Genomic DNA, 12956 nt, shown 5'->3' on the forward strand with positions numbered 1-12956 from the left:
ATATATATATATATATATATATATATATATAGTTTTTTTCATTGAGTTTTATCTTGAAAGCCTGATGGTCTTTACCAGCTCAAGGTGGCATCAATAAGTCTGACAGCCGTACCTAATTTTCTGGCAAAGGTTGGTCTTGGGATTTTTGCAGAATTTGCATTCGCCACACTGTGGCACATACAACGGGATGACGGTATCGCCTTTGGTCGAAGAGAAACATGAATAATTAGAAATCATACCAAAAAAAACACCAAACATACTTATTCACAACAAAATTCAATATGGTGTTTGGCAGCTTCATACCTGGCTTGAATTTGGAGACACCCTCACCAACGCTCTCAACTGTTCCAGCACCCTCGTGGCCCAAGATAGCAGGGAAAAGTCCCTCGGGGTCACTGCCACTCTGAGTGTAGGCATCTGTATGACACACTCCTGTGGCGAAGATCTGAGAGGAAGGGTGTCATTTAAAAGATGTCGGGCCAGAAATAAACATCCTCTTAGTTACCTAATGTCTGTGCTAAGTCATGTCTTTCTTAAAAGCCCATGTGTGATTCTTCCAGAGTTGTTCTCCTGCCTCTTATAATTATGAGACAGGTCCGGAAAAAAAAAAGAACATAAAAGCTGGATACAATCTCAACAGCATTCATGCAATGGTTTGGTTTACCTTGATGCGGACTTCATGGGCTTTGGGTGGAGCTACCTCCACCTCCTCAATGGAAAGAGGCTTCCCAGCTTCCCAGGCAACAGCTGCCTTGCACTTGATAACCTGAAGGCAAAGTTCGGTGCGTTTTTTTATTTTTTCAAACAATGCTTTTAAAAAGTAATTATGCAACTGCAGCCGTGGGTTGACTGAGGCTTTACAGTGTGTGTGTGTGTACGTGTGTGACAGGTCCAACTAGTTGCACAATGTACTTAGTCTCTGAAATGTAACCAGGCTTATGTAAAGCCAACCCAGAGTTCCAGTAGTTCACTGGTGGAGTGCAATCTGCTTTTATGCCATTAACCCAATTTAGATTTTTCTGCAGATCTTTTACGCTGAGTGAGAGGTAGCTACAATTTATAGTCCGGTTTCTTAACTCGTCAGAGTGAAACATAGCTCTCGGGACAAGCATTGCAGCAACTTGCAGCATACCAGTAGCGACTGGTCAAAGATCCCTGTTCAGTAACGGAACAGTGGTTCTTTGTACTTGTTAATTCAACGCACGTCAGTGAGTGCAAGCTGGTTGAGAACGTTGCCTTTTTATGCTTCGTGTGAAATTGCTACAACTTTAACGACACACATATAGAACCAATGCATTTAAAATATGCATTGCGCATTTAGTGGGAAATGTACTTACTTTTCCAGCTGTCTCCATGTTCGTTCATTCAGCGAGAGAGAGGGGAGGGTGGGTGCAGTGCGCTGCCGTAAAGGAGTTAAAGCCCGGACCAATCAGAAACGAGGACGTGCGGCGTAAGCATGACGCAGGCGCAGAGCAGAGAGGGCACGTTTCACAAGTGGTTTGAAAATATGAAATATTCTTTTAGAGAATATTCAGCAACATTTAGAAGTGGAAGATCATTCGTGGCCCCGGAAGTACTTTTACAAATTAATTAGTTCAGTCCTCATTTCCGAGTACACTGAATGTGAGATGGTGAGGACATTTAAATACAAATGACTCATCTTCATTTAGTAATTCTCAAAAATCAGTCATTAACAATATGTATTGCATTTCCTAAGACATCTAATAACCTAATTAAAAATAAAAAAACCTAAAATATCAGCTCCTTCTCCCTCAATTAAATGTACTAAATCTATGAATAGGCAAATACTTTATATCAGAAGTTTTACTGGGCTCAAGATGTCCAACACTTCACTGAAAAATCCATCTGTATACATACACACACACCTTTGCATGGTGGACCATGATTGGCTTCCAAACTTTATCCCTTCAGATGATTAATGTGAAAGCTTGTAGTGTCAGTGTGTTGCTGTGTACGGAATTGTCAAACCTCAAATTAATCAACAATACACAAAGCTTGTTTAAGTGGGCAGGGAGTGTAGAACATTCTTTTGATACATTTCTCCCTATTCTCCACCCTAAGATGCCACTTCGCCGTCTACTACCAAGACCTGAGAATATAAAACAAGACAGTTACAAAGCACCTTTTAATCAAGGCCTTTAACAGAAAATGTGACAACATTCTGATTAGGACTTTACAAAAAATGGGTATTAAAATGTTTTCAACTAACAGTATATTAAGATTTCCCACATCGGAGGAAATTAATACATGAAGGTGTGTGAATGTATCTCTTGAAATCGTGGTCAAAGTACAAACATCTGTCATGGCCAAACATTTGAACAAAATCAGCAGAGGACATTGACAAGCCTGTTCACAAAGGGACCCGATAACTCTCCTTATCAGGCTGAAAGGTCCTCGTTATGTTACACGCAAGTATACGTATGAACCTTTTAAATTATAATCACCCATCACATATTCAAAACTGGTACAAAAATAAAACAAAGACGGAAAATCCATTCAAGTTCTTCAATTGGAGGCAATGTCTATATTCTGAGTCCAACAGGCCAGGCACCGTCATAGAGCGCAGCCTCTTTGAGGCTTTGAGATGAGACCGTCACAACAGACCATCACCATCAGATTATCTCGAACCTGCAAGTGAACCACAAAAAAAAAAAAAAAAAGGTTACCTTCACACCAGGACAACAAGTATACTTTGAAGAACATTGAAAAAGGACAAACCTCTGAATCCACGTCCTCCTCCTCCACTTCCTCTTCCTCTGAAGCCTCCTCCACCTCGTCCGCCTCCAAATCCTCCACCGCGGCCGCCTCCAAATCCTCCACCGCGGCCGCCTCCAAATCCTCCACCGCGGCCGCCTCGAAAACCGCCTAAAACAAAAGCAGAATTAATCAAACCACTCTTGAAAGCTGTGATCCGAACAGGCACAAAGGAACAACACTTTCAATCCACAATAACTAAGACTGACAGCTAATTTAAAAATAAGTAGCCAAGATGGAGAAAAGAAAATGTGGGTCATACACTACACATTCACCAACAATAGGAGACAAGACTGACTACAATGACACGTTTGGTTGCCTCACCTCCACGGCCACCGCCTCTTCCCCCTCGACCTCCTCTTGGCGGACCCTTCTCTCCTGGCGGCCTGGGGAGGAATCTCTGCAGCGGGAGGAGCTTCATTGGATCTATATAAAACTAAAAGAGACGTTGCAAATCACACGCAATGTAATACACAAGGGCACTGAAATGCTTTTAAGTATGAAAACGCACTTCTTTAAAATGTTGAAAAACGTCTTTTTATACCTTCTGCGGTTTCTTAAATGAAGACGCCTTCATGTTGTCAGAAAGTTTGACTGAAAAATACTGCAAGGGTAGGTTAAGGAATTAACAGGACTTTGAGCTGCAACAAAGACAATTTATTCCACAGAGGTGGACGTTTACTTTTTCCACCACAGGTTGTTCCAGAGACTGAAATAAAGACAACAGAAAGGATACAAATTCCCGGAGCTGGCCAAATATCTCATCCACCTTCCCGATCTGCTCCTTGTTTTCCAGGTACACTGGGGCGTTGAAGTAGGGCACTTTGTTTTCCTCCGTCGTGCACTTGCACACAATGTCATCTTCACATGGATGCACGAACTCTCCCACCGCTGAGTGGAAACAATGGAGGACAGTTAGTTGGTATTCCAGCGCCACGGCAAATGCAACTCAAGCATATAACACAATTCAAAGACACATCAACAAAACATTAAAGAAGTTGGCTAAAATGTTTTTAGTCAGGCTTCAAACCCTGCAAGTATTAACACTTGTGGCTACTTGTTTGCATTATGATGGCATGACTGACTTCCAAATAATGCGCCTTCACAAGTGTTTTACACTGTCGATTGATTTTTGCTTTTTAGGCCCTACCATATTAAATCAGCCCAACATTGGATAATTCAGAGTATGAATTAGTGTGTCCTAGTCCCGATTACTGCTTGGATGTTGACATGAAGGTTGTTTACAAGTTGAAAAATAATAAAAGTTATCTTTCTTCTTGTCACGTCAACACTCATCATACAGGGGATGTTATTTCAAGTCTGTGATGCCTCAGTGTTCCGTTCTACGGGTTGATACAGGAGCTGGGCCGAGCACATGGACATTCACAAACAGTCAGCTTCTCAGCAGTGCTGGTTTCATGATCTTACCGACGACATATTCTGGAGGACCGTAGTCTTGTCTGTTAAAACCACCTCTGCCACCACCGCCACGTCCAAATCCACCACCTCCTCTAAATCCACCACCTCCTCCTCTACCTCCGCCATATCCACCTCCTCCACCTCGGCTAAACCCTCCACCTCCTCTGCCTCCTCGTCCACCGCCTCCTCTGAAAGACATACTTCTGGGAAACCTCTGCGAGAAACACGAAGAGAAGAAATAAGTCAAAAACAAAGAGTATACAAACACGTGAAAACCCTGTTGTTTTTAAACGGAGCATGGGCGATACATAGCTTAGCTAAACCCCGTAGAGTGAAGTCGTTGCATACATCGAGCTAACATCGTGGACTCGGCAGCGCTGCGAAAGTTCTAGCTAACATGCTAGCTTAATATATTCATTTAAACTATACAATTCAGCCGCAATTTCCACCACAAATCAACCCATTATGTATTCCCTTCAAAATATAAACATACAACAGTATATAACGTTATGTACACACAACTAAAGCAGATTACTCACAAAGTCGATCGGCAAGCAGCAGCTATTTACTAGGACGGACTTCCATGCGACGACAACACGTGTGACCAAGAGCTGCCGTAAAGGCGTTCACCCGTATCCGGAAGTGTCGTAAAATCACATCTCTAACGCCACTCACATGATATGCAAGTGAGCCGAAAGTTAAGTCGGTTTCCTCTTGAAGACAGAGACAAGAGACTGCTCCAGTGAGACCTTCGGTGTTGATATAATACGACACAAAGTTATGTTTGTGAGACTTGGTAATGTATGTATGTGTACATTTTCCAATAATTTGATTATTTTTGTTTACTTGCAGGCAAATTAATAAGGACACATCACTCAACGATGTCAACAACAGGTCAGGTAAGAAAATACACTTCATCTGCAATATATTTTGTTTGATCAGTAGTATAAACTGAAGTTGTTGTTGTTGTTGTTGTTGTTGTTGTTGCTGGACGTTTTGTATACTCTGGCAAGTAGTATGATATTCAACCTATTTCAAAACAGCGGCCACGCCCAGCCAAAACTTGGCCCCGTCATGTGTCTTCTCATTTGAAAAATAAACAGTGTCACCCACAACCAAGCAACGAACATGGTGTTTTTTATTCTCGCTCAGGTGATCAAATGCAAAGCAGCTGTTGCATGGGAGCCTGGGAAGCCTCTGTCCATTGAGAATGTGGAGGTGGCCCCACCCAAGGCCCATGAAGTCCGCATCAAGGTCAGCTGATCATCCGGAGTTTGTCTGTAATGCAAGAAAGTAGGAGTATATTATTGGTTGTATACGTGGGCACCTACACAGCAAACATTGCAGTGTTAACAGGAGTTTATTTTTCAGTGGCAATCACTTGAAGTTGATGGTGTTAAATTATAACAGAATGAGAAGAACTAATCGGAAAAATGTTATAATATCTTATCCCACGGAGACAAATTAACCAAGACTTAATTGTATTACTCACATGGATGTTACTTCTTGTTTTTACTTTGATCATACAGGCGACACATGCTGAACTATTTAAATATGTCTTACTTACTCTGTTTCAGTTTGTTTTGGTCGCTAACCACATCCACTCCCTAAATGTGATGTCGTATCATGTGAATTGACTGTCTATGTGTTTGTACAGGTTGTTGCTGCGGGCGTGTGTCACACAGACTGGGAATACCTGCATCAGACTGGAAAAGGGCTGAAGTTTAGACCATTCCCGTTAGTTCTCGGCCACGAAGCGGCGGGGATAGTGGAGAGCGTCGGCCCCGAAGTCACCAACTTCTCACCGGGTGAATTGTACAGCTCACAACAAACAAACTGACATCACATGACATGTAACTCTGACTTAAGTAATCTGTCTGCTTGTTGTTTTCACAGGTGACAAAGTCATTCCTCTTTTTCTGCCACAGTGTGGGGAATGTGAACAATGTCAGGGCCTTAAAAGGAATCAGTGCAGGAAGAACTGGTGATCATTACTACGCTCACACACGCAAATCACTATTGCTTTCATGGTGTTTAGCTACTCAGTGTTTCCAATTCCGTTCCATTTTGTGGCTTTCAGGGCGAACGCACAAGTGGGTGTATTGGCTGATGGCACAAGCAGGATATCTTTTAAGGGCCAACAGGTGTACCAGTACCTTGGGATCAGTTCTTTCTGCCAGTACACTGTGGTTCCCGATATCTGTCTTGCAAAACTAAGAAGTGACGCACCGCTCGACAAAGTGTGTCTACTCGGCTGGGATGTCTCCACCGGTTATGGTGCTGCTGTTAATGCATGCAAGGTGAGAGGATACAGATCTGCCAGATACTTCATATCATAATTTGAATTCTCACCAACTCTGATGTGGACCAGTGGTGGTTATGTGCAGAACGCTGCCTGTCCTGAGAACAAGAGGAATGCAACACATTTACAAAGATGTAATTACATAATAACTAATTATAAACAGTTACTTGTTATAACAAAACTGTTTTACTGTCTGAAGGGAAAAAAATGACAAAGCATTTTTGCGTTCCTGATAAGAATTTGTTCTTTCAAATAATCCAGCAAATTTTTTTAAATTCAAATTCAATTATGTTTTTGGTTTTATAAATCAGGTTTGCAATAATAAATCTTATTGCACGAAAATAAAATGGGCCACTACGAGGTAAAAAGAAAAGCAAAAGGTGTATAATGGGTATGTTGAGAAGAATGAAGGCTAAATATATTATATAAAAGTTATCTTTAAACATGATGAAGTGATCTCATCAGATGTCTCTCTAACAGCTTTTGGTTGTCTGACTCCCAAATCGTGTGCATCCAGGTGGAAAAAGATTCATCGTGTGCTGTGTTTGGGCTCGGAGCTGTCGGACTGGCAGCCGTCATGGGCTGCCAGGCTGCTGAGGCAAAAAGGATCATCGCGGTCGACATCAACCCCGACAAGTTTGAGAAAGCCCGAATGCTCGGAGCCACTGACTGTGTCAACCCCAACGATTATATCAAGCCCATCCAGCAGGTTCTGGTGGATTTGACAGACGGAGGGGTGGACTACGCTCTAGAGTGTAATGGAAAGCCAGTTTTTACGGTGGGTAATAAGAATCCTCCAGTAGTCTGTGCAGTGTCAGAGTAGATCTGTAAAGCAGTATGTGCACATAGGTTTGAGGTTTAAGAATTTCTGCAAAACAAAATATGTCAATCACACATTTTTTTGACACAATTTGTTTCTGTGCAAATCTCATTTTTTTCACGTTCTAGTTTGATTGGATTTTACGAATTTGTAAATATATTTTAAAAAGAGTATTAATTCAGACAACAGGTTCTTTATGCTCTCTGAGTGCTGCGCTGGAGTCCACGACAGACGGCTGGGGCACCTGTGTCATTGTCGGGGAGAATGAGACGGAAGCAATGAGCGTCACGGTTGAAAAGATCCTGATGGGACGCACCTTGAAGGGGACCTATTTTGGAGGTGAACTTTAAAAACAAGTTAGTTACTTCATGCAAAAAAAAGATGGCCTTGCATAATGCTTCAATTTAAAACCGTGCAAAGTCAGCTGTTGCATTTCTGGGCCCAATTCCAAGTATTGATTTGTGCTCATTATTGATAAGAATATTGATGTTTAAAAGAGAGTTAAAATGCCAATCACAAGTTTTCAGAGCCTATAAGGTGAACAGAAAAAAAGTAAGAAGCAGTTAATGTTGTACGCTATTGCTCCATTAATGACTCAAGAGTGAATCAGTCATCTAAATGGTTTCGTCATACAACTTTGAAGTAATGTACAGGATGTAAATGTACGCTCAGATCTGATTAAAAGTAACAAGTCTGCGCTCGTTCTTTGGATCGTCGAATATGGAACACAGGAAATCACTAAATGAAGTAGAAAATGAGGCAGGCTGAGGGGAAGCGGGTCCACCAGCACAGAAACACATCACAAACTAACATCTGATATGCACCGAACATCTAACATATCTAACATCTTTAGAGTATTCAAAGCCCCCCTTTGAATACTCTAAAGATGTTAGATATGTTAGATGTTCGGGGGAGATAATGAGGGAAATGGCTTTTCTCACGAGCTCATTAATGTCTGCTATATTGTGGTCCATGAGGACTCAGTTTTGTTATCCTCTTCTAAAGATTGGAACAGTGTGGCGGATGTGCCGACACTGGTGGACGACTACATGAACAAGCTGAAGCTGGATGAGTTCATCGACCACAACCTCCAGCTGGACCAAATCAATACGGCCTTCGAGTACATGACGAGTGGGGAAAGGTAAGACGTGATTCATTTGTGGCCTCTATTCTTTTTAAAAAACGTCTTTCTGAAAGCGTGCGTGTGTCTCCTTGTATTACTCACGTTGTGTGTAAAACACTGTCAAAGCTCTCCTCCCCTGAGGCTTAAACAATTCCAATTAAATAGCATTCCTACTCATCATTTAGTATCTGATAAAGGAAGGACATTTATTGTGGTATTCCAAACAAGAAAATTAATTCTTTAGAAAATATCAAGAATAGCAAATTATTCAGCAATATAAGTGTGATATACTGTAAATGTATTATATATTATTCTTTATGATATATTGTCTCTGTCAGCTGCAACTAACTATTATTTTGATTATTGATTAGTCAGATTGTTTTTCATGATTAAAAGATTAATCGCTTATCCATAAAATGTTGAAAAAACTTTGAGAAGTGTCCATCGCAGAGTCCAAGGTGATGTCTATAAATGTCTTGTTTTTCCCAAAACCCAAAGATATTAAAAACTCTCAAATATTCACATTGGAGAAGCTGGAAACAAAGATTATTGTTGTTGTTTTTTACTGACTCAAATCAATAAATCAATATATCGGGTCTGGTGAGATTCAGACTTCAGTTATCCTAACGATATGTCTTCTTTCTTTTTAGCATCCGTACTGTAATCAGTCTGTGCGAGGCGACACCTACAGGGGATACCGTACAAGGCAAGGGAAGTTTATTTGTATAGCACATTTCAACAACAAGGTAATTCAAAGTGCTTCACATAAAACCATTAAAAGCATCAAAACATAAGGCAAAAGAAAAGGAGATTTAAAAACAATTAAGCATTAAAACATTAAAAAAACAGTGTAAGAAATAAAATACAGTAGTACAATGCAGAAATGCAGGAAATTGATTAATATATTAATTGAATCTGGTTCAATTAAAGGCAGCAGCAAACAGAAAAGTCTTCAATCTTGATTTAAAGGAGCTGAGGGTCTCAGCAGACCTGCAGCTTTCTGGGACTTTGTTCCAGATATGTGGAGCAGAAAAACTGAACGCTGCTTCTCCATGTTTAGTTCTGACTCTGGGAACAGAAAGTAGACCGGTCCCAGACGACCTAAGGGGTCGGGATGGTTCATAAGGTAGCAGCAGATCAGAGATGTATTTTGGCCCTAAACCATTCAGTGCTTTGTAAACCAACAGCAGGATTTTAAAGTCAATTCTTTGTTTGACAGGAAGCCAGTGCAAAGACCTCAGAACTGGAGTGATGTGATCCGCCCTCCTGGTCTTAGTGAGGACTCGAGCTGCAGCGTTCTGAATCAGCTGCAGCTTCCTGACAGACTTTTTACAGAGACCTGTAAACACACCGTTACAGTAGTCCAGTCTGCTGAAGATAAATGCATGGACACGTTTTTACAAGATGAAGAAGTTACATTGCCATGCAAGCAATGAGATTTTGCATACATTTCTGCAGTGTATTTGGGAACCTTTCTAAGCTATTTTTCTTAAAAAATATTGACAATTTAAATATTTTCCTTGCTTGACTTTGTAGCAAATGAGCACCTTGGCCACTAGAGGGCACACTTGTATCATGTAAAAGCTTCTGCGTCTAACTTTATAAAGACATTTCTTTTCTATCTGCAAAGGAATCTGTGTTTTTATTCAGATTAACTTATTAAAGTTATTTTTTTCTTTTGTTTATCACACACTTGATTAAAGGGGAGAAACCCCCACAGCATGTTCAGTGAACTTGTGTAAAATAATGCTGAATGTAAATCATAGATCTATACAGCATCTGCAGTAACACAGAGACAATTTATCTCTACAACTGTCACACTTGGCAGCTATACAGTGATTCTGGTCCAGATATCAATGTGAGGTGATAGTTGGAATTACATACCCTTGTATAGAAGATGGGGTAAAAGACACAGGAAACAAATGGCTGAATCTGTCATCAGCCATGGAGAAGTATCTGCTTCATGTGGTCAGGCTTACCAAATTTCGTCCTTGGTAATATTATATATTGATTTAATGGGGAGAGGGGATAGAATAACAGTTGTGGGCTGTCAGGACAGAAGACAAAAGGTTGTTTGGGGAATGCCTCTCGGTGAAGAACTGAAATAGCTGTCGAAGGAATTTGTTTTATTGAAGTTACGTTCGGATCAAATGAAAACCTTTGGCAGTTCCCTCTGCTTTTCCGTCTTTGTTTTAAATGGAAAATAAATTGGGGCTCGTCCTCTTATGTTGGTCTCCTATGCTTTGTGTGCCATAAATCACAGATTACACAGCTTAGACACCCCCATCCTCCTCCCAAAGAATCTCAAAGTAAAGGCAGTTTTCAAGAAATAGAAAGCAGAATAATGCAGAGAATGGGGCAGCAGAGGGAGATAAGAGAGGAAGATCAAAAGACAGAGGAAGACAAGTTTTGACAGGTGGTTATGTGACTGGGCATCGTCATCTAAATGTTGGACATGCTCACAGATTTATATGGCTTTCTTGGGGACATGTGTCTGAATGTCTGCCTCATAGATGGGAAAACTATTCAAAGAGACGACCATAAGTCTCCAACCTTTCTTCCTCTCTGTGTCTGAACTCCACAACCTCTGGAATTGTCACAGCTTTGTGCAACTAATACACGGAGGGCATGCTCTCTGAATTACAACCACAGCTTTGGCCACATTTTTCTTGAAATCTTAACTGTCCATCTCGGCATGTTTGACTTACACTGTGTAACTTGTCTGGATTGGAAACGTTGGCGTAAAGCAGCATGGAGCATTGCTAATGTGCAAATGAAATAATCGTATTTACATTTTTATTTCTTTGTTCATTTGCTTTTCCCTCTTGCTGTCATGACTTCACATGCGTCAACTCTTTTAGGCACGAGTGTTCATATAATTGACAAAACGACAGAAATGCCAGATGAGGTAAATGCCATCACACAAATAAAGGCATGTCTGGGGAAAGAAATGTCAAAAGGTGCCGTCTTGCCTTCAAGAGATTTCCTCTTATTTACTAAGCTTTATTCCTGGGTGACAGATGGCACATTAAATATGATGAGGACATGAAAATGGTGGGTGGGAAACAACCTATTTGAACAAGGACGCCATCTTCTTGTTAAAAACAATACAAAATATAATACAACCGTATCCATTCACACACATTGTAAATGAGAAATAGTGTCGCTGTGATTCAACTGGTAATTCATGTCATGGCAAATAAATATAGTATATCCACCAGAAACCACAAATAATACTATTCGGTATTAGCGTATAGTTATAGTTTTATATCTTCTTATATTAGTTATTTCAATACATGGAAAGTGGCTTCTGCACAAGAAAGACTGCACTCTAAGACGTCACACTTGGAAAAGTAGTGGTGTAAGTAATATAATGAATGATGGCTGATTTCCATTTCTGTTCACACTGTCATGGTTTACTGGGACGTTGAATTTGTAACATTTATCCACTATGACAAGGCAAATTGTCTGCTGTGAGCAAAGCCTAGGCATAAATGGGTGCAGGAACATTTTGGTGGTACATGGTTATTTCAATTGGGTATTAAATGTATTCTTCTTACCAGTTCAGGCCTATGACAGGGCTTACATTCTGTAAATGTGTTAAAATGACATTGCTTGTACACCTCTAAATGGCTGCTTAAATCGCATTAATCAGTCAAAAACAACTTCCGTATTAACATCTCTGAGAAATAAGCTAGAGGGGAAAGCATGTCTGAAAGAGACACAGTCAGTCAGACAGAGAGATAGAGGGATGGATATACTGTATAGCCCCAACGGCTATGGAAGAACGCCCCACTTAAGTCACTAAAGACTGCCAATGTGAGGCCCCTGCTTTATCAGCAAATCCTGGACATTATACGGCTAATGCCAGGCATCGCCTGTGACATACCCAGTCTTTCTCTGACACGGTTAGCTTGAGCTTCTGTGTCAGTGGAGTATACCCAGCTTCACCAGAGGACAGCACAATACAGTGCTTAGCAATGTTCCCGCTGTATAAGTGCACTGTGCAGTAACAAATCTGACACAGTGGGGTATTGTTATTACATTGTACATTTTTAGAAATTGATATAAACACATTTTGACATCACAAACGACATTCAATAGTTTTCAAGCACTAAAAGCAGTAGTCTACTTTTACAATAATGTACAGGTCAGGGCTCAACAACAATTGGCCGCTTTCCAGGGGCAAGTAAAATGCCACGCTGAGCTTGTTAATCTTGTAAATCACTTGTCCGATTGGACAAGCGGTAAAAAATAATTAAACACATCTCTGTTGAGAGTTGCACATCCACAGAACCGATCGGCATGACTGAGTAAATCGCGGCGAGTAGACACAAAGTTTAAGAGCTCAAACACAAGCCAGCGTTTTAATTATCCTGGAAACAGGAGTTTAATTGGTGTTAGAAGATGTGGGCAAAACTCCAGATTCATTTACTTAGATAAAGATTCATCATTGCACTTAACTTTAGCCTTTGTCGTCATTTCATAATCGCGAATAAATATATGGGGGCAAGTAA

General features: G+C 40.7%; 3 protein-coding genes across 3 annotated transcripts in view; 1 reads left to right on the plus strand and 2 right to left on the minus strand.

Moving 5' to 3' along the window:
* Positions 1 to 2051, minus strand: part of LOC116394091 (alcohol dehydrogenase class-3) — a 5168-nt gene extending 3117 nt beyond the window's left edge. Inside the window, exons 1-4 of the mRNA XM_031866905.1 lie at positions 1338 to 2051; positions 665 to 766; positions 304 to 445; positions 113 to 200 (exon numbers count right to left, since the gene is read on the minus strand). Of these exons, the coding sequence (XP_031722765.1) occupies positions 113 to 200; positions 304 to 445; positions 665 to 766; positions 1338 to 1355 (350 nt within the window). The 5' untranslated portion in view covers positions 1356 to 2051. The remainder of the gene's footprint in view (positions 1 to 112; positions 201 to 303; positions 446 to 664; positions 767 to 1337) is intronic.
* An 81-nt stretch (positions 2052 to 2132) lies between these two features.
* On the minus strand, positions 2133 to 4869 carry gar1 (GAR1 homolog, ribonucleoprotein). Its single transcript, XM_031866908.1, has 7 exons — positions 4734 to 4869; positions 4204 to 4408; positions 3512 to 3666; positions 3320 to 3379; positions 3100 to 3211; positions 2740 to 2886; positions 2133 to 2649 (listed from the first exon to the last, which is right to left on the minus strand). Exons 2-7 carry the CDS (start codon positions 4391 to 4393, stop codon positions 2639 to 2641), a joined length of 675 nt encoding a protein of 224 aa, XP_031722768.1. The 5' UTR covers positions 4394 to 4408; positions 4734 to 4869; the 3' UTR covers positions 2133 to 2638.
* A 5-nt stretch (positions 4870 to 4874) lies between these two features.
* Positions 4875 to 9696, plus strand: LOC116394090 (alcohol dehydrogenase class-3-like). Its single transcript, XM_031866904.1, has 11 exons — positions 4875 to 4936; positions 5047 to 5093; positions 5347 to 5448; positions 5852 to 6002; positions 6091 to 6178; positions 6275 to 6494; positions 7014 to 7274; positions 7499 to 7655; positions 8322 to 8457; positions 9090 to 9145; positions 9659 to 9696. The coding sequence occupies exons 2-11, from the start codon at positions 5076 to 5078 to the stop codon at positions 9694 to 9696; spliced, it is 1227 nt and encodes a 408-aa protein (XP_031722764.1). The 5' UTR covers positions 4875 to 4936; positions 5047 to 5075.
* Positions 9697 to 12956: the final 3260 nt, after the last annotated feature.

Source organism: Anarrhichthys ocellatus, unplaced genomic scaffold, assembly GCF_004355925.1.
Source record: "Anarrhichthys ocellatus isolate YVR2014 unplaced genomic scaffold, GSC_Weel_1.0 scaffold37, whole genome shotgun sequence".
Classification (NCBI taxonomy): Eukaryota; Metazoa; Chordata; class Actinopteri; order Perciformes; family Anarhichadidae; genus Anarrhichthys; species Anarrhichthys ocellatus.

What these genes read in the sequence shown, in the direction of transcription:
- LOC116394090 (XM_031866904.1), top strand. An exon ending in CCCATGAAGTCCGCATCAAG is followed by an intron (nt 5,449 to 5,851) that starts GTCAGCTGATCA and finishes GTGTTTGTACAG; the next exon opens with GTTGTTGCTGCGGGCGTGTG. An exon ending in ATGGAAAGCCAGTTTTTACG is followed by an intron (nt 7,275 to 7,498) that starts GTGGGTAATAAG and finishes GTATTAATTCAG; the next exon opens with ACAACAGGTTCTTTATGCTC.
- gar1 (XM_031866908.1), bottom strand. Translation starts at nt 4,393, where the DNA reads ATGTCTTTCAGAGGAGGCGGTGGACGAGGAGGCAGAGGAGGTGGAGGG. An exon ending in CATTTAAGAAACCGCAGAAG is followed by an intron (nt 3,212 to 3,319) that starts GTATAAAAAGAC and finishes CGTCTCTTTTAG; the next exon opens with TTTTATATAGATCCAATGAA. An exon ending in AAGAGGCGGTGGCCGTGGAG is followed by an intron (nt 2,887 to 3,099) that starts GTGAGGCAACCA and finishes CTTTTGTTTTAG; the next exon opens with GCGGTTTTCGAGGCGGCCGC.